This window comes from Myotis daubentonii, chromosome 1, assembly GCF_963259705.1.
Source record: "Myotis daubentonii chromosome 1, mMyoDau2.1, whole genome shotgun sequence".
NCBI classification, from domain to species: Eukaryota; Metazoa; Chordata; class Mammalia; order Chiroptera; family Vespertilionidae; genus Myotis; species Myotis daubentonii.
This window is the reverse complement of record NC_081840.1, coordinates 231,357,063-231,375,973: the sequence shown is the minus strand read 5'-3', so window position 1 is coordinate 231,375,973 and position 18,911 is coordinate 231,357,063. Positions and strand designations below refer to the sequence as shown.

Below are 18,911 nucleotides of genomic sequence, written 5' to 3'. Positions count from 1 at the left end.
GATGCCATCTGCTGGGCTGCTTTCCAGAGAAACCGGGGCTGGGCCCTCCTTTCCGTTCCTGGACTGCTATGCGGGCACGGGCCTCTGCCCGTGTGGCCCATGTGCCCAGAGCCACCGGTGGCAGCAGCACAGACCCTCACAGCAGTGGCCCGGGCGCTTCAGACATGTCATCCAGGGAGGCCTTTACGCCCCTGGGATGTTCAAAAAGCACTTGGCTGTGACATCGGAATTCCTGGGGACGGGTCGGCCGAGTGTGCAGAGCACACACCCTGCTCCTGAGCTGTGGCACTTGTGAGCGGTGATGCTGGCGGATCTTAAAGAGCCAGAACACAGGGGAGCCCATGTCAGCAAAGCCACAGGCCGTGAGGCAAACCCACAGCAGAGGGACCTCCTGGGGCAGCCCAGCGCACGGGGTCGCCCTGCACAGCAACGCCCGCCAGCCCTGCCAAAGGTGTCTCTAGGAAGGCAGCGTCGGTGCCACCTCCCACCCAACTGGGCACAGTGGCCGCAGAGTGGGGATGACTTAGTTCACACAAGACACACCCGGAATGACGCCCACCGACTGCTCAGTCAGCTCACGCAGAGGGCTGAAGGCACGGGGTGCCGCTTTAAACCCTAGACTTGCTTTAACTTACTCAAGGTCACAAGGCCAGCAAGCAGCCAGCCGGGCTCCGGCTCCGCGCGGCAGGAGCCCGCAGGGCTGGCACTAGAAGTCAGGGAGGGTGAGGACTTTATGGAAGACAGTGCTGGTTTACTCGCTGGCAGGGAGCTACCACGCTCACGACGGCAGTTTTCCCATCGAGACTTATCCACTGCACACGGGACGTGCTGACCCCTGCGATTCCCCCGCAGGTGGGAAACGGCTGCATGGTTTGTGGTGGGTGCGGGGCAGGGGGTGGGGTAACACGGGGACTGCGTTCATACCCCCCTCCCTCTCACACACACACACACACACAAAAGATAGTGCTGGTGAATGGCCAGCGGGCTGGGGAAAACGAGGCTGAATCCTTAGGCCTCACTTCTTGCATACAATACATATGCTTCAAAGATTAACACGACAAAGTACCTGGGTTCTAGAAAAACATGGGAGAATAGTTGTTTTCAAATATATTTCTACTAGAGGCCCGGTGCACAAAAATTTGTGCACTGGGGGGGGGGGGAAGGGGGTCCCTCATCCCGGCCTTTGCCCTCGCAGTCTGGGACCCCTTGGGAGATAACGACCTGCTGGCTTAGGCCTGCTCCCGGGGGGCAGAGGGCAGGCCCAATCCCTAGGTGCAGCCCCTGGTTGGCCTCAGAGCAGGGCCGATTGGGGAGTTGGGGCGCCGCCCCCTGTCATGCACAGAGCAGGGCCAATCAGGGGATTGGGGTGCCACACCCTATCACACACAGATCCACAGGGCGATCAGGGGGTTGGGGAGCTCCCCCCTATCAGACACAGAGCAGGGCTGATCAGGGGGTTGGGGCGCCTTCCCCTGTCACGAATAGAGCAGGGTGGATAGGGAGGTTGTGGCCCCACCCCGTCACACACAGAGCCGCAGGGCGATTGGGGTTTGGGCGCTGCCCCGTCACGCTGATCCCAGTTCCGGGAGGCCTCGCAGCTCTGCTGATGCCGGTGCTGGGAGGCATATTACCCTTTTACTATATAGGATAGAGGCCTGGTGCATGGGTGGGAACTGGCTGGTTTGCCCTGAAGGGTGTCCTGGATCAGGGTGGGGGTCCCCACTGGGGTGCCTGGCCAGCTTGGATGGGGGGATGATGGCTGTTTGCAGCTCGTCACACATCCTTCAGGGTGGGGGTCCCCACTGGGGTGCCTGGCCAGTCTGGGTGAGGGGCTGAGGGCTGTTTTCAGGCTGGGGGTGACTGAAGCTCCCAACCACTCCTTTTTTTCTTTTTTATTCTGGGCCAGCTTTAGCTTTGAGGCTTGGCTCCAGCTCTTAGGCCTCCGCTGCTGAAAGTAGGTTTCTGGCCTTTGCTTACAATGTTGCGATCCTGCTGGCTGAAGCCCTGCGGACTAAAGCAGGTTTCTGGGGTTTTGTTTAGCTTCTATACTTGTTACATAGTTGCTTAGAGTTGCAGCTCAGAGGCCTGCAGCGGCAGGCGGGAACGTTGGAGTCCTCCGTCACTGAAGCAAGCAAGCCTCATGTTAGTTTCAAGCTGCCTGGCTGCCGGCCGCCATCTTGGCTGGCAGTTAATTTGCATATTGCCCTGATTAGCCAATGGGAAGGGTAGCGGCCGTATGCCAATTACCATGTTTCTTTTATTAGATAGGAGGATTGATTTCAAAGAGGAAGAGATAGAAACAGCAATGATGAATCATTAATTGGCTGCCTCCTGCACGCCCCCTACTGGGGACTGAGCCAGTAAGCCTGGCCTGTGTCCTAACTGGGAATTGAATTGTGACCTGGTTCATAGGTGGACGCTCAACGACTGAGCAACACTATCTGGGCCACGGGAAAATATTTTTATCCTCTTAAAGCTGGAGAAGACATTGAAAAACATGCCTACACATTCCAGAAACCACAAATCAAAAAACGGAGAGAAGCCCAGCCAGTGGTGGAGCACCGACCCAGGAACCAAGAGGTCAGGGCACAGGCCCAGTTTGGGGGCTCAATCCCTAGTAGGACGTGCAGGAGGCAGCCGGTCGACGATGTTCCTCTCTCATTGATTCTTTTCTCTCTCCCTCTCTAAAAAATTCAATTAAAAAAACATATTAAAAAGGGGACAGAACACAATTTAAATCCTTCTGTACACAGCCCACCGCTCCTCTGCCCAGATGCAAAGCAAACGCTAACTGGAAAAAGCACTTGCCTCAAGTAAGCAAAGGCAGCAGCGTTTGGACGTCCAGCGGCAAACAAGGCCTCCGGGCCGCCTGCTCCGCAGGACGGGGGCAGCACTGGCACGTGCAGTGGTGGGCACTCCGAAGGCTGGCATTTCCCCAGGAGCGGCCCCACGGGGAGGCTCACAGCATGCCGCTCAGAGCATGGAAGACAGCGCTCATCAACAGAAAACTTGAGTCTAGACAACGGAGTAACACAACTTTAAAAGGTAAGTAGGTTGAGAATTACTGACATGAAGACACCTGATAAAACCCTATTCCTGACGTTACAGAAGAGCAGTTGTGGCTCAGCCTTTAACGTTAATTTCTCTATGTACATAGTCACGTATGCATTCGGCTGTCAGGAAGTGTGTTGCACAAATGTCAGAAGCTACCATCTCGAGTGATGAAGTAAGATGAGTCTTCCTTTATGTCTTTAAAAATACACTGGTGCAGGCCCTGGCCAGGGGCTTACTTTCAGATTATTGTCCTGCGACGCCAAGGTGCTGGGTTCAGTCCCTGGTCAGGGCACATACAAGACACAACCAATGATGGGTAAATATGTAGAACAATAACAAACCAATGTCTCTCTCTTTCTTCTTCTGTCTCTAAAGCCAATCAATAAAAAGTATATTGGTTTCTTTTTTACAATGAATATTGTCACACTTTTTCCAGAACAAAATGACTAAGCTCTGTCTGCCACTGAGGGACACAAATGCAAGACTGAGGTGGTGGCTGGGGGAGGAGAGCCGTGGACTCCTTTCTCAGCAGGCCCCACCCCCTTCTTCTCCAGCAAAGCAGCAGGACGCGTTTTCAGCCTGTAAGGAGGCATAACCTTCACTTGGAATGATGCGCATAATTATCATAATTACTGTGATAAATAGAGATGACCAGCCTGTTTTTTAAATTTTTTATTTTGGTGTTAACTCCACAAGAAAACAAAAACTCAGTTACTCTGGTGTACGTGAAATCAGAACAATACAACCGCGGGAAACCTCAGCCCGGACGGCACGGACACTCAGTGCGACGGATGTGCAACGCGCTTCATACCACAGTGCGTCTCAGCGTTTTGCCAACTTTTTAAAAATGCTTTATCTTTGTGATCATCCATTCACAAAACTAAAAACCACACTTGCAACTCTGCAGCTGAAAGCCTCCGGCTTCAGCCACTTAGCTATGAAAACAAATAAATACATCACCTGTTAACCCCTGGCCCACTGGTCATCCATCCATCCCCACCCCGTGGAAGGCGCAGCCAGCTTCCCGCGTGGGCGTCGGGGGAGGCTGCCGTCCACCACCTGGAGCTGTCTCTGATCAGAAGCAGCTGTACATCAACTGAGCTAAAGATGGTGTCTGAAATAGTTATTTGGTCTCTGCTACATAAGCAATGATTTCTAGGACAATTACCATTGTAGTGATTTTAGGAATTTACAACATCCAATTCTTTTTTTGCCTTTGCTGTTAAATTATATTTCAGTGCAGGTGCTAATGAATTTTTAGGAAGCTCCGGAAGAAAAATACGTAAAACCTTATAAAATCTGTAAATAAATAACAGCAACATAAAACCTTCCACGTGCGCGCACGCACACACACTCACACACACGCATGCACACACACGCACACTCACAAACCCACTTTAAAGTGTCAGAAGCTGCTGCACCAGCCGGCCCTCAGGGAGCGTGCAGAGCCTGGGAGGACGCCATAGCCTCAGAGGGAGTTTTCTGTGTCATCAACTAAGGAAAAGGCAACAAAACCCAAGGCTCAGAGCAAAGCCCACATTTCTCAGCCGCCCCGGCCCAGCTGGTGAGCTGTGAGTTTACTGCTCACCCAGGCAGCGGGGAAGCCGCCTGTCCATGTAGCTTTCCTGCGTGATGCTAGACATACTAAACTGCTTTCACACATTAGGTGTTTTTTTAAAATGAGTTAAGAAAGAAAAGCAATTTTGAATGTTTAGTTTTTGAGATATTCCTCCTCCTAACTTCCGCCTGTGGCAGAGCCGTGTGAAGCGTGAGGCGGCGATAGGGACGCACTGACCCTGGGCCCCGGGAGAAGGGGAGGCGCCCCGGAGGCAGTCACAGGGACGGAGAAACCGATCCTCTACCTGCCCCAGCGCACCACACGGCATTGCCGAGCATCCTCTCCCACACAAAAGAGACTAAGCTACATAAAGCCCAGCCACAGCAGCAGCCAGCTGCAGCCGCCAAGGTTTCCTGGGGGCGATGGGGTGGCCTTTATTGCATTCAAATGTTTCCGATTTCGAGTTCTAGGGCTTTCGATTCAATGTAGATTCTAAGGAAATCATAATTTGCAACTAAAATCCTCACCCAGTATTGTCAGACTTGCCACACAGAACCCCGAAGGGTGTTCTGGTGTCAGGACACACAGCACAGGCTGGGGCCCTCCCCCACGTGCCTCACGCACTGCCCCACCCCAAAGCCTTGGCTTCTTTAGTTAGCAACAAAGTCCCAAACCATAGCATCTTCCACGAGACTCCAGGGGAGAACCTGGGGAGAAAACACAGCATCTGTAAGTCTCTGAGAGCACGCCCTGCGGTTGCTACTTCCGACGTGCACGCGATCTTACTGGGAGGACCGCGCGGGTCGCCCGGCGCCACTGGGGGGTCGTCTCTCTCCTGGTTCTCAGAGAAGAAAGCCTAGTGTTCCGAGCTCGAGTCTCTGGAGGGCGGGAGTGGTCGCAGCCACTGCGGGGCTAAGATGGGGACCGGACGGACCACAGTGCGAGGGGAGTGACCGCGGGAGATGGCAGGAGCAGTGGCATTTCTGAGACAAGCACATGCACACCCATTCTTGATTTGACAACACAATCTAGTCTATTTCAAAGAGCCAAGAATTTAACAGCTTGGGAAAAAAATCTTCAACAGGATAGCTGTCCTCAACTCTAAAATAAGCAAGAAGAGAAAGAGAATTACTGATCTGACGCAGTTAATTGAGAAGAATCCTAAGTTGTTAGATTGACAGGCCTCACAAAGGTCATTTCCCATCACGTTTCCTTTTAAACAGTAACGGGCGCTACTCTGCGGTCAGAGGTGAGTTCGGGAGAAGAGCTCCTCGCCGGGGTCGGCCCACTCGCCCGCGCCGTCCGAGCCCGTGTCCTCCGAGCCCGAGCTGGCGCTGGAGCAGCGCTTCCTGTGGGCGCCCCGAGGTGCTGCTCCGGGCGTCCTCTCCACGGTGCACCTCGCTTCACAGACAGAAGACACCTGAGGAAGGAGCATGTTCGACAGATCAGACAGGCTGTCCCCAAGGCCACGTGACCCAAAACAAACACTGGTGATTTCCTGTGGAGAGTGACACACGTGAAGAGTCTGAGTGTCTCCGAGCAAAGCAGCCTCTCCCCCATCCAGGTGGGTGTGGGGCTGGGCACGCGACACCACGCACAGCCACGCCCTCCACGGCTCCCCTTCCAAGAGGGAGACCACCACGCCAACCAACAAAACCCGCCCGCGGGAGCGGGGGGCTGAGCGGCGACGCACGGGGTACTTCAGACCGGAGTCCTGGGGGAGGCAGGTCTCTGAGAGGCATCCTCGCCTGAGGGCTGGGAAGCAGATGGAGCCACAGTCGCAGCCAGAGCTCCCGGGGACTGGGGCTGGGCCTCAGACTAGGGCTCTAGCACCATCTGGTACTTTTTAGGAGAACTCTGCTGTGTAGGGCTGTCTCCCTCAGCAGAGGGTCAGTATCTCTGCCCCAGGACACCACAGGTAAGTGGTGACCCCCTCTCTAGTCACAGTAACCAGCATACCGCCCCATCACAGTAAACTAACCATACTACCCCCATAGTAACCAGTAACGCTTCCCTCATCTCCGAAAGTGATAGCACCCCCCCCCGTCACAGCAGCCAGCACCCCCCACTCATAATAACTAACAAAGTTCCCCCATCATAGTAATCAGCAACACCCGCCCACCTGTCACAGGAACTAGGACACCTGGGGACACAACACACAGGGCCTCGGGCATGGCAAGGGTTTGGGTTTCACCTAAGAAGGCAGAGGACACTGGCTAGGAGTGTGGATCCTCACCGGCTCTGGGCGCCCTCAGCGTGCAGCTGTATGACTGAGGCTCACGGGCTCCGGGCGCCCTCAGCGTGCAGCTGTATGACTGAGGCTCACGGGCTCCAGGCGCCCTCAGCGTGCAGCTGCATGAGGCTCACGGGCTCCGGGAGCCCTCAGCGTGCAGCTGTATGACTGAGGCTCACAGGCTCCAGGCGCCCTCAGCATGCAGCTGTATGACTGAGGCTCACGGGCTCCAGGCGCCCTCAGCGTGCAGCTATACGACTGAGGCTCACGGGCTCCAGGCGCCCTCAGCGTGCAGCTGTATGACTGAGGCTCACGGGCTCCAGGCGCCCTCAGCGTGCAGCTGTATGACTGAGGCTCACGGGCTCCAGGCGCCCTCAGCGTGCAGCTGTATGACTGAGGCTCACGGGCTCCAGGCGCCCTCAGCATGCAGCTGTATGACTGAGGCTCACGGGCTCCAGGCGCCCTCAGCATGCAGCTGTATGACTGAGGCTCACGGGCTCCAGGCGCCCTCAGCATGCAGCTGTATGACTGAGGCTCACGGGCTCCGGGTGCCCTCAGCGTGCAGCTATACGACTGAGGCTCACGGGCTCCAGGCGCCCTCAGCGTGCAGCTGTATGACTGAGGCTCACGGGCTCCAGGCGCCCTCAGCATGCAGCTGTATGACTGAGGCTCACGGGCTCCGGGTGCCCTCAGCGTGCAGCTATACGACTGAGGCTCACGGGCTCCAGGCGCCCTCAGCGTGCAGCTGTATGACTGAGGCTCACGGGCTCCAGGCGCCCTCAGCATGCAGCTGTATGACTGAGGCTCACGGGCTCCGGGCGCCCTCAGCGTGCAGCTATACGACTGAGGCTCACGGGCTCCAGGCGCCCTCAGCATGCAGCTGTATGACTGAGGCTCACGGGCTCCAGGCGCCCTCAGCATGCAGCTGTATGACTGAGGCTCACGGGCTCCAGGCGCCCTCAGCATGCAGCTGTATGACTGAGGCTCACGGGCTCCGGGTGCCCTCAGCGTGCAGCTATACGACTGAGGCTCACGGGCTCCAGGCGCCCTCAGCGTGCAGCTGTATGACTGAGGCTCACGGGCTCCGGGCGCCCTCAGCATGCAGCTGTATGACTGAGGCTCACGGGCTCCAGGCGCCCTCAGCATGCAGCTGTATGACTGAGGCTCACGGGCTCCGGGTGCCCTCAGCGTGCAGCTATACGACTGAGGCTCACGGGCTCCAGGCGCCCTCAGCATGCAGCTGCATGAGCTGAATGAGACACACGGTTCTGGAGCTCTGTGTGCCTCAGTTTCCTCTCCTGCACACGGTGTAACAGCACCTACCTCGTGGGCTTGTTGAGGACCACAGGAGGCAGGTCAGACCGGGGCGGTCATGTGCCTTGCGATGGAGGAGACTGAAGAGGGGCTTAGCGGAAGAGAAGGACAGGAATGGCCGAAGCTGACCAGGAGGGCGTGGTGTGGAGGGAGTCATGGTGGCGGGAGGAGTGGGAGGGTTTGGAATGGCTGAGGTGGGGGGTCAGGACTGGCATACAGACTGCGTGGAAGGTGAGAAAGGGATGAATGCCCAAGGTCGGGCTAGAAGCTGTGGGAGGGGTGCATTCACGGGGAGGGACGGACTGCAGGGCCATGGCAGCGAGCATGGATGTGGGAGGAGCCGCGAGACCACAGGGCGCTTGGGGAGAACATTCTCACAGCACTTGACTGACACTGACAGTCACACTGGGAAGAAAAAGAAGCTTCCTGCAACTCATCTGCCTGCCTGACTGGACCAGGGCTCCCAGGCCCGCCCGCCCTCAGGAGTCCCAGGTCTGGGGGGAGACAGACACGCAGGCAGGGCTATGGCTGCTGCGCTGGACCAGGTACGGGAGGCACAGACAGGCTCCCTGGGCTGTGCTGGGAATGGTGAGAGGGTACCCACCCTGTGAATGTGGGAGTGACAGGCTCAGGTTTGGATTCAGTGTAGAGCACAGCTGGGGGAGCCCAGTGCTGAGGCGGGAGGCGCCGTGGACCAAGCGAAGGGCTGCAGAGGAGAAAGGTCGCAGCCCCGAGCTCAGGGACAAGAGGGGAGGGCGAGGGGCAGCTCACAGACTCCCAGGTCTCAGCTTCGTGACAAGGGGCGGGGTTGCCACTTAAGCCAGCATAAGGAGCAGGACAGTCCACTTACCCTATTAAAATCTAACAGACGCTCTTCATTACAGGGCATTTCTTTAGCATCTGGATGCTCTTCTATACCATGCTCTCCCTTGGCATTTGTATAACGTTCTTAATCATTTTGAGTGGAGAAGGGAAAAAAGGGAAAGGGGGAAATTCCATTAAGACACAGGTATGACACATACATCCCTGCTTCATTTCTGCTGAGAGCCAGGCCAGTCGGGCTACCAACCCGGGGGGGAGAGGGGGCAGGGGGTTCCGGTCACTAAGCAGCCACAGGGCATTCGAAGCGAACACCAGGCAGCAGAAACGTTGTTAACAGACTGGGTTTTAAACCAGGCCAGCACCACCCTGGATTCCTGTTGTCCTACCAGGACACACCCATTCCCCACGCCTCATCTCACTGCGCGTCACAGACTTACTTAAAAACAAGTGGAAGGCAAGACCCTCCATCAGCAAAAGATTCCCACTTGCTATACTGTGAGCTCTTCACAGGGTGGCGGGAAGGGACCCGCAGGACCTCCGAGGTGCGCCTGTATCACAGGGTAAAGACGCAAGGTCCAAGCTCGAAAGAGTGCGCATGGCACGGAGGGAGAGACCACGGGCCCCGAGTTTGCTTGTCTAACGGATGAACAAAGGGCTCAGACAGGAGGAATTGCGATGAGAAACCAAAGCAGGGACGTCCTTGCTTGCTCTTCAGCAACTCAGCACAGACTAACCACACTCCTCTGGTCTGTGGACGGAGAACGGGGCCAGGGCTCTGGCTGGGTGGCGGCCCAGGGGGGTGCGCGAGGAGCGGGAAGCCGAAGTCAGAGGAAGCAGGGCGTGTGTCCCGAGCCCTTGAGCCTGGCTGCCACCTGCACTCGGGCCTGCAGGAGGGCGGGAGGCCCAGCCTCACTGACATTCCGACTCAGCTGGCTGGGGACGGGTCTGGAATTAGCATTTCCTGAAAAGCTCCCAGGGAATTCTTTTCTCCCAGGATTCTATGTTTGCATATACTTTTATTGACTGTAATTTTGCAGTCAGAGTTGACTCTTCCCCCAGGGAGGGCTGATGCGCCGCCAGGGCGGGGACCCTCCTCCCCACGACTGCGGAACAGGCTGGAGGAGACGCAGTGACAAGCGGCCCCCGGACCGTTTTGAAGTCACTGTGTGTAGGTCCTGTGACACCCAAGCACCTGCCCCGAGGTGCTCAACGAAATGGCCGCGCCTCACAGAGGCAGGGGACAGGGCCGGCGGGGCCTGAGAGGAGGGAAGGCCGTGCTGGCCACACCGCCCTCGCATCGCCTGCTCAGGCCTCACGGGCATGAGTGTAGCTGTGAAAGCGCCCGGCTCCAGGACAGACGATCCAGCTGGTTCCTGGTTGGCCACGTGTGAGGCAGAGGGGAGGCTGGCTGGGCCTCCCCAAGCCGCCCCTCGTCGCTAACACAGGAGCACGCAGACCTCTAGGTTTCCGGGTGGTGCGGCCTGTGCAGTGCGGCACGCCCAGTAACACCTCTCCCAAGGGCACGCCCCAGCCCCGGGCTCGGGGATTGGCCACCTCGCACTCTGATGAGGCAGGGACACCGCCACCCGCTCTAGGAGGCCACCGTCTCCTGGGCGGCCTGACCAAGTCCCATCTCCCAGGCCCACCTCCGGGTCAGCACTGGTACCAGGTGAGATAAGCGGTGGGGGCTGGGACACACCTAGAGGAGACGAGGGTCCATGCCGCCCGACCCCTCGCTTTCTCCTCAGGCCTTAGGGGTCCTCTATGCACGAAGGGGTTGTGACGCCACAGGAAAGGACGCGTCATCGCTGCCAGTATTTCCATGACCCTCACGTTGGCGCTGCCGTGTCCGGGCTGTGACTGCCAGGCCTGCTCTGGACGCTCTCTCCACAGCTGCCCTGTCGGGAGCTTAGCTCCCACCTCTTCTACAAATACCGGCCACGGAGGCTCAGAGACCCGGTCACTGCCAAGGTCCAGCAGCTGGTAGTAGGCACTTGCTTCCAGCTCAGTTTTGTCTCCTGAGCCCTTAGCTATTATCTGCACTGGCTCCTACAGGGCTCCCTTTAGGCTAAAATAACGCATATGCTACCAATGAGTCGAGTGTGTGAGCTCTGGGATCGCAGCCAGGACAGACCCGCCGCGGGGTAGACGCCGTGCACAGTCCGCAAGGCTCTGAGGTCTGAGTCCCACACGGGCCCCCTTGCCAGGCACGCTGGGCACGGCATGCACGCCTGCTCCAGCCGGGCCTCTGCCCGGCACCTGTCCCTGCAGGAGCTCCAGCTGTCACAGGACTTGCATCCTTATTCCCTGGGGTCCCTGCTCTAATGTCAGCTCCTCAGGAGGTCAGGGACTCGGTCTGTGGCCTCTGGACCCCCAGTGCCTAGAACAGTGCCCGGCGCAGGTAGGCATGCAAGAAATCTCTGAATGGATATGAATGCACAGCAAGGCCAGCAGGTGGCAGAGCGCATGCCAGCTGGGCTCCCACGCTGCTGTGGGCACCTGGACAAGCTGCCTCCTTGTAGGTGGGAGGACCCTCCTCCCCAGGAGGCTGAGTGCTCCCAGGTCAGCCCCTGCAGGAGCAGCGTGAACTTGTTAGTCATCATTAGCAGCTGAGAGGTTCGGGAGCTGACGCCAGCCGAGTGGAGGAGGGCTACCCGCTTCCCTGGCCAAGCCCCTGCAATGACAGGCCCCCTCCACAGAGGAAGGAAGGACGCTTCCAACACCACTGCAAGGCAGCTGCGCAGGACGTACTCGCACTGGGGAGTTACAGACCATTCAAAAGCCTGGTCGCCGCTCCCCCCCCCACTGCGAGTTTCTCTGTACCACGTCACGGTGGAAACGCATGAGCAGCCACGTGAGCACCTGCCAAGGGCGTTCAGATACAAGGACCTGGCGTGAGAGCCAGGACCAGGTCCCTCACTAGCTGGTGAGAGGCAACTGGACAGGGACGCTAACAAAGCAAGACTCCGCGTGTCTGAGACTCACCCTCAGCCTCACAGGTAAGGGGCTTCCTCGACTCCCAGCCTGCCTGCGGCCCAGCCCTCGCTCCACCCTGGCCCCCAGGAGGTCCCTGCTGCAATGCTTGGGGCGGGGGGGGGGGAGGGTGCGGGGAGTGACGCGGGGGGACTCGGCCCTCCTACTGCACCTCTGTGACGTAACCCGCACCCAGGGGACCAGACTAGACACACAGCAAGGCAGGTTTGTGCTCCTATCGCCCAAGCATCTCCCTGACACCAAGCGCAGACCCCGGCTGCAGATAGCAAGGCCCTGGACCGGCGGGGAGACGGCTGGCCTCAAGCCGGGGCTTAGCGCTAATGCAGGATCCGGGCAAATTATGAAATCTGAGAACTGGCTTCCCCGCCTGAAAACTGGGGGTGACACTGCACAAGGCTTTTGTGGGAGCTGTATAACAGAAAAGAGAGTGCGAGCACCTGGTAAATATTAAAGGGCAGCCCAGGTATTAGCTATGGTACAGCAGCAGGCCTTTACGAAGCCCCGCTCTGGGCCCCCCTTGGACCCAGCAAGCCTTTGGGAAGGAGGAAGGTGGGGTTTGGGAAGCCGTTTCTGTGCTCACAGAACAGAGACAAGCAAACACTCTGGCCTCCCCCGTCAGCCGAGGCCTTGAGCACCCAGAGGTGCAGCACCTGGGCAGCGAGGGACAGACGGCGCTACGTCCACACTCCAACAGCTGGGAGACACGCGTGAACATGTACACACTAGCAAGAGAGTTACGTGGCCGCAGGGCTGACAGGAGAGACGGTGAAACCAGCGCTGACGCCGGAGACGCAGCGACGGGACAAGCTCAGCCTCGTGCGTGGATTCATTTGGGTGGCCTCCTTCCTGCCCACTTCTCCTCCCAGAATTTCAGACCGAGGTCTGTATAGCTTCTGGGCGGGTCTGCCTAGGAGGCTCATAAACGAAAACCACCTTCACCAAACCTCCTGGTCCCATCTCCCCTCTCCCGGGTCTCCCCAAGTGCCCCCTTGCTGTTCACTCCTCACAGCAAGTCACTCAACAAACTCTGGCTCCCTCGGCAAACCTCCAGAAGCTGCTCTCCCACTGCTGCCCGCTGGTGCCACACCGGGAGGGCCTGGAACTCCAGGTCTCGGCCTCTCTATTCCATCTGCACCTGCTGCTAGGACGGCTATAAACCCAGACCCCACCCCCAGGGAACTCCTGAGGGTTGCCTGCCTTCCTGCATGGTCAGCTGCGCCTGCCCCAGCAGGGTTCCCACACCCGACACGCTCCTCCGCCTTTCTGGCCTCAGCTGTGGCCCTGGACTTGCCACAGAGCCCCGGGCTTCTGTGCAGCCGCCCTTTTCAGGCACTGGCCTCCCGGCTTTCCCACCAGGGCCTTCCTGCAGGCCTCGAGGGCGACTTCCTCCCGCAGCTCCTGGGGGCTGGCACAGCCTCAGCAAAGGCCGGGGCTGCGGGTGCATTTCCATGCCTTCCCCACGTCAGGCTGTGGCCGAGTGTAAGAGCAGGGACCGCTCTCCTCCACCCACGTCCCCAGCGCCTGACATGCCAGCCACATCGGCACCTCATTTGTTTTGGACCGACATTCGGAGCAAAAGAATGTATTGCTCTTAACAGATGAGAACCATGAAGGGAAGACCTAGTCGCGTCTCCTTACCTTCGCACTCTGACGCAGGGAAGAGGGGCGAGTACAGGGCTTTCTCCCACCAGGTCTGCTTCTCTTGACTTCTGTTTATTCCTTGTACATCAGTGCTCAACACGGGAAACTGTTTAGATTCAACCACATACAGAAAAAGTTTACACGCTTTCGGGATAAAGGAAACATTCAAGCATTAACTATGAACCACAAACCCAGTATTTTTTAATTGATGAGTTGTTTTTCTGTTCTGGACAAGGTGGATTTAAACAGCCAAAGTGACCACAGCATGTACAGTGAGTTTTTCTCAAGAAGCACGTATACTGAAAGTGGAATGAAAATCTTTAAACACGCACACACTAAAATTCTTACCAGGCAAAAACATATCACAGCAAATACCCCCAAGAAAGGCAAATTTCTAGACCTGGGAGTGCAGGCAGATGGTCTGGCGTCCCTTCTGGTGTAGGTGCTCTAGAGCAGTGGTCGGCAAACTCATTAGTCAACAGAGCCAAATATCAACAGTACAACGATTGAAATTTCTTCTGAGAGCCAAATTTTTGAAACTTAAACTATATAGGTAGGTACATTGTTATTAACTTAGTTAGGGTACTCCTAAGGCTTAGGAAGAGCCACACTCAAGGGGCCAAAGAGCCGCATGTGGCTCACGAGCCGCAGTTTGCCGACCACAGCTCTAGAGAAAATGGGGGACCCTCCTCTTCGCACACCAGGCTCGAGGGAGTCAAGGAAGAAGAAATGGTACAGAAGGAAATTTTATAGCCAGTTTTTGGCCCAAATGTGTTTAAAACAGCATTACTTGCTTCAGTGAGAACCAGAGGGAAGGTGAGACTAAAAACCCGATAATAATGCTGAGAGTAATTCCAATTTCCAGGACATGGCCTTGGAAAGGGGGGAGGGGGGTTGGGGAGAAGGGGGAGCTCTGAGGGCAGGGAACCGGCACACACTCGCTGCATCTCCCTGGCCCCGCAGAGGGCACCAGGCCCCAAGGGGACGAGTCTGAATCCAGGCTGCATCCTGGAGGAGTGCAACTCTCAGGTCCCAGCCAGATCCCGCCCACCTGCTGGGCAGTGTGGCCAGTGGTCAAAGGCAGCAGGTGTCCGTGAGTGGTAATTAGAGTCTGTGGCAGCTGCGGTGCCCACATGCATCCTGGCTGCTGGTGGCCAGGGCAACCCTCGGCCATGCTCCTCCTTCCCTCTCCCCAGGGAAGGCCTGGTCTGGTGTCTTCACCTCCCACAGCCCCAGCCCTCTCCACAGATGTCTGCTCAGTGTACAGGCCTGTGGACACTGCGCACATCTTTATCGTTTTAGGAGACCTTCATTAGTGTTCAAGTTTAAATTCTGTTTTAGCAATTAATACTCATCAGTTCTCTAACAGGACTGTTACTCTCTTAAAGTACTTTGTGGACCTACAACTTTTTGATTTAGCAACTGGATGTTTTTCATTATTTAACTAAATGGGAAACACACTTCCAGCTTTCATTTTTTTGCTTAACATAATTTCCCAGAAATACGCCTAGATCTGAAATGGAAGTTGTGCTGTCACCCAGTGTAGGCTCGCCGCCACTATCCCCCCCGAGCTCACCCTAACAACGAACATCAGCACTGCGATTCGAGCAACAGAAACCAAGGCGGGAGGGACTGCCCAGGCGAGGCTTCACGCAAACGAGGCCAGCAAAACGCCAGGTGTGCAGGCTGAGGGGGTCCGGGCACCACCCAGGAGCTGGGTCGGCAGGAGCGAGGCGGAGGCGCGGTACGAGTGAGCCGCACTGTGCGCTGAAGGGCAGGACCAGGTCTCATGTACCTCTGTGTGCATAAGGCAGGTACTGGCGTCGGCGGCCCCGCAGAAGACGCCTGCCTAAAGCTCCCTCTCGTGCTGGAACACTGGGAAGAGCGTGCCAGTTTCTGCCAGTTTGAAGAATTCTCTTGCATCCTCCATTAGAGTGGCAATCCCAACGGCAGGGACTTTTTGTCCTGTTTATGCTACACTGACCACACAATCCACGTACATGCATTAGTGTTTCCGCTGACTGTCTCCTCATTTGTATTGTTAATATGGTTAACAGGCTCGGGCCGGGCGCAGCTGATGAGCGGAGGCCTGTGCGCCAAAAGGACGCCAGGTCAATTCCGCGTCAGGCCACGGCCTGGGTTTCGGGCTGGATGCCCGGAGGGGGTGCAGGAGAGGGGATGACTGATGTCTCTCTCCCCCCCCCCCCCTTTCTCTAAAGTCAATAAAGACATATTTAAATATGTAGCTAATACACAAGATTATATTTGTCTCAGGTGCACAACATGGACAGACCCAAGACCGGGATCGCCACAGCCAGTGACCATCTGACACCTATGACCTCTGCCAAACGAATGCGCGTCCTTCTACGCCATCTTCCTGCTGAGCCATTCGCACCTTCCAGGCTGCACAGCGAGGACGACGTGCCTTGTTTAAGTGAAGTCTGTTTTGTAGTAATTCGGCTTCTGGTTTGAGAGTGAGAGGAATGGAGAGAGAGTGGAGGAAAAGAGAACACCGCCTGCCCGAGCCGGCACACCTGCCGGGCACCTCCCGCCTCCAGGCCGCTCCTGAAGCTGCCAGCCACCAGGTTACAGACACTCCTCCTCCGGCCGCCAAGCCTTACCCAGCCGCCCCTCCACAGCACTGGCCGTGGTCACTGAGCGCAGCGCTGCAAACGTGCAGTCGCTGTTCCTTGCAGCACCAAGCAGCACCCGGCGTGACAGGCTCTTCACGGGGTGGGGCGGGGGTGGGGGGAGCGAGAGTGAGAGAGAGAGAGACAGAGAGAGAGAGAGAGAGAAAGACCAACTGAACCCAGAGAGGCAGACCCGCCCGCCCAGCGATGAGCAGCGCTCGGGAACGCTCAGCAGTTGGAAGGGCAGAGGCTCCGCTACACTCGCGGCGTGTTCCTGGTTCTGGTGAAGAGGAAGGACTGGGGTTCCTGTGAGTCGTGCTCTGGGACTGACTTTGCCACAGTCCGTTCTGTTATCTGGGCCACAAAAGGAAAAGAAAGCCCCCATACACCTGTTCTGTAGAAGGAAAAGGAAATGTACGGGAAGAGAAGCAGAGAGCGACAGGGACTAACGAGAGACTGGAGTCTGAGAGACTCGACACTGGCTGCTTGAAGTCTGTTTCCTTTACCGACAGGAAGTGCTAACTAGAGCGAGAACTTGGCTCTGCCCCTCAGACGGGGATCTGGGACAGATGCTTACCCCCTGGACCTAGTGTCCTCGGCAGCCACAGGGGACCGGCTGCAGGTCTCTGCGGGCATGCGGTGCACAGCCGCAGGGATGGTCACATGGTCGGTGGCTCCGGTCCCCCCCCCCCCCCCCCCCGCACACTGCCTGCCCCACGGCCTCCTCTCCAGAGCGAACGGTGAGCTCCTGCAGCTGCACAGCACAGTTACTCACACAGACAGACCGAGGCCGCAGTCGCCACGGGAAGTCTAGTGACCATATGACCTCTATGACCTTTACCGAACGAATATGTTCTTCTATGGCCCAGGCCCCGCCTCGGTTCCAAGTGCAGGGCACCAAGATGGTAATCAAGCAGGTGACAAGTGTCCCGCGACACACACTGCTAGCCCTCAGGAGCCGGGAGCTACTGCGGGCAGGGCCTGCACACGCGAGTGAGGAGTTCATTTCAAGCCTCTTGACCTTCGCCCATGCTGTTCCTCCTGCCTGTGTGCCTGCCTCCTTTCTGCCTGAGCCCGCAGGTTGTTAAGACGTCTCCCTGATTCTGGGGGGGGTGAGGGCTCGCCTTGGGCTCCCGGGCACCCTGTGCTCCTGGCGCCATGCCCCGACCATGCAGTCTCAAATTACCCGAAGATAAGGGGCCCGCCGGGCAAATCATGGTGCATCCACACAACGGAATCATGTGCAGAAAATAGAGGAAGGGGGATTATAATGAAGTGCCATTTCAGTAAAAAGAACAAATAGGAGGAAATAGATGTGACCACATATTTGCATATACATGTGGAACACACACTCAGAGGAGACCCCAGAACCCCTCGTGGCTGTGGCTGGGGAGGAACCCTCACTGTGCACTCCGTCTTTAAGTTTGGATCTTGAACCACATGAATGAATTACCTACTTCAACCAAAATAAGTGATCTGTTTACAAAGTGGTCTGGGACTAGACTGGCTTCCTTGGGGGCAGGGACAATGCCTTGTCAGGTATGTGATACATGTTTGCTGATGGGAACTTTGGGAAATAGTCACTCATGCTCCTGGGCACCCATTCTACTAGAAATCCTGCATGTGTAGCCCACGTGCTCGGACACGGTGGGGTGCCCAGACTGCCCTCGGTGGCCTGTCCTCCCCCCGGGAAGGGGAGCCCTGCAGCAGCTCTGAGGCTGACCAGGTGGTGAGAGAGGAAGGCGGGCTCTGCTCCCAGCCCGCCCCCATGCTGTCCCTCAGGCCCCTCCACCCCTCAGGGACCTATGAAGTGAGCTCAGACCAGCTCTGAACTGTGGTGCCGCTGTCGAGAGACGAGGGCTGATGGTACCAACAACACCTGCACTATCAGGCGACCGGCAATGTCCTCTGGGGACTGTACTGGTGCTATAACCTTCCAGGCAACCCAGACGCTGGTAACACGGAAACACATCAACATACTAGCAAGCGAGGCACATGGTAGTGTAGTGGCTGAGGTGGAATCGCTTCTCCCCTCCTTTTCTTTCTTCCCAATCTGGAGCCAGGTGAGATACAAAGTACAGAAAGGAATGTTTAAGGACGAAAAGTGGGCAGTAAACAAAGGCGAGCAACATTGTTTTTGTTCTCAGCAAGTTAAGAGTCAGTGTTTCAATTCAGTCGAAGGCAGCCGTTCTCAACCTGTGGGTCGCGACCCCTTTGGCGGGCGAATGACCCTTTCACAGGGGTCGCCTAAGACCATCCTGCAGATCAGATATTTACATGACGATTCATCACAGTAGCAACATGACACTGATGAAGTAGCAACGAAAACAATTTTATGGTTGGGTCCCAACATGAGGAACTGTATTTAAAGGGCCAGAGGACATCCAGCAAGCTAATTAGGGCAGCATTCCTGTCATCCGGGGCCTTCCTGCCGTCACATGCACCCAGGCAGGGACGGACAAATGAGGAAGGCACCCGGTCTGTATGCACAGGGGCTTCCAATCTAATGAGAGGAAGTGCAGACGTGACTCATGAAGAATGGAAAATGCAATAAAAGAGGCGTGTGATGCAGGGAAAATTAAGAGCAGCGAGAACTGCTTCTGGTGGGGCGGGGAGTGGAGTGGGAGGGGCCAGAGGAACTAGGGAATGCGCCAGGGAGGAGGAG

At 56.9% G+C, this 18,911-nt stretch overlaps 1 protein-coding gene across 7 annotated transcripts in view; it reads right to left on the bottom strand.

The window, feature by feature from the left end:
* Nucleotides 1-3,711: 3,711 nt before the first annotated feature.
* The window catches only part of KIAA0232 (KIAA0232 ortholog), a 72,264-nt gene continuing 57,064 nt past the window's right edge, over nt 3,712-18,911 (bottom strand). For 2 of the 7 annotated variants that reach the window (XM_059676105.1, XM_059676115.1), the window contains exons 7-9: nt 13,614-13,722; nt 9,010-9,107; nt 3,712-6,032 (exon numbers count right to left, since the gene is read on the bottom strand). In XM_059676105.1, the coding sequence (XP_059532088.1) occupies nt 5,856-6,032; nt 9,010-9,107; nt 13,614-13,722 (384 nt within the window). In that variant the 3' untranslated portion in view covers nt 3,712-5,855. Of the gene's footprint in view, nt 6,033-7,882; nt 8,240-8,271; nt 8,380-9,009; nt 9,108-13,613; nt 13,723-18,226; nt 18,300-18,911 lie in introns of those variants that run through there. The other 5 variants (XR_009450071.1, XM_059676126.1, XM_059676134.1 and 2 more) reach the window with 5 other exon arrangements.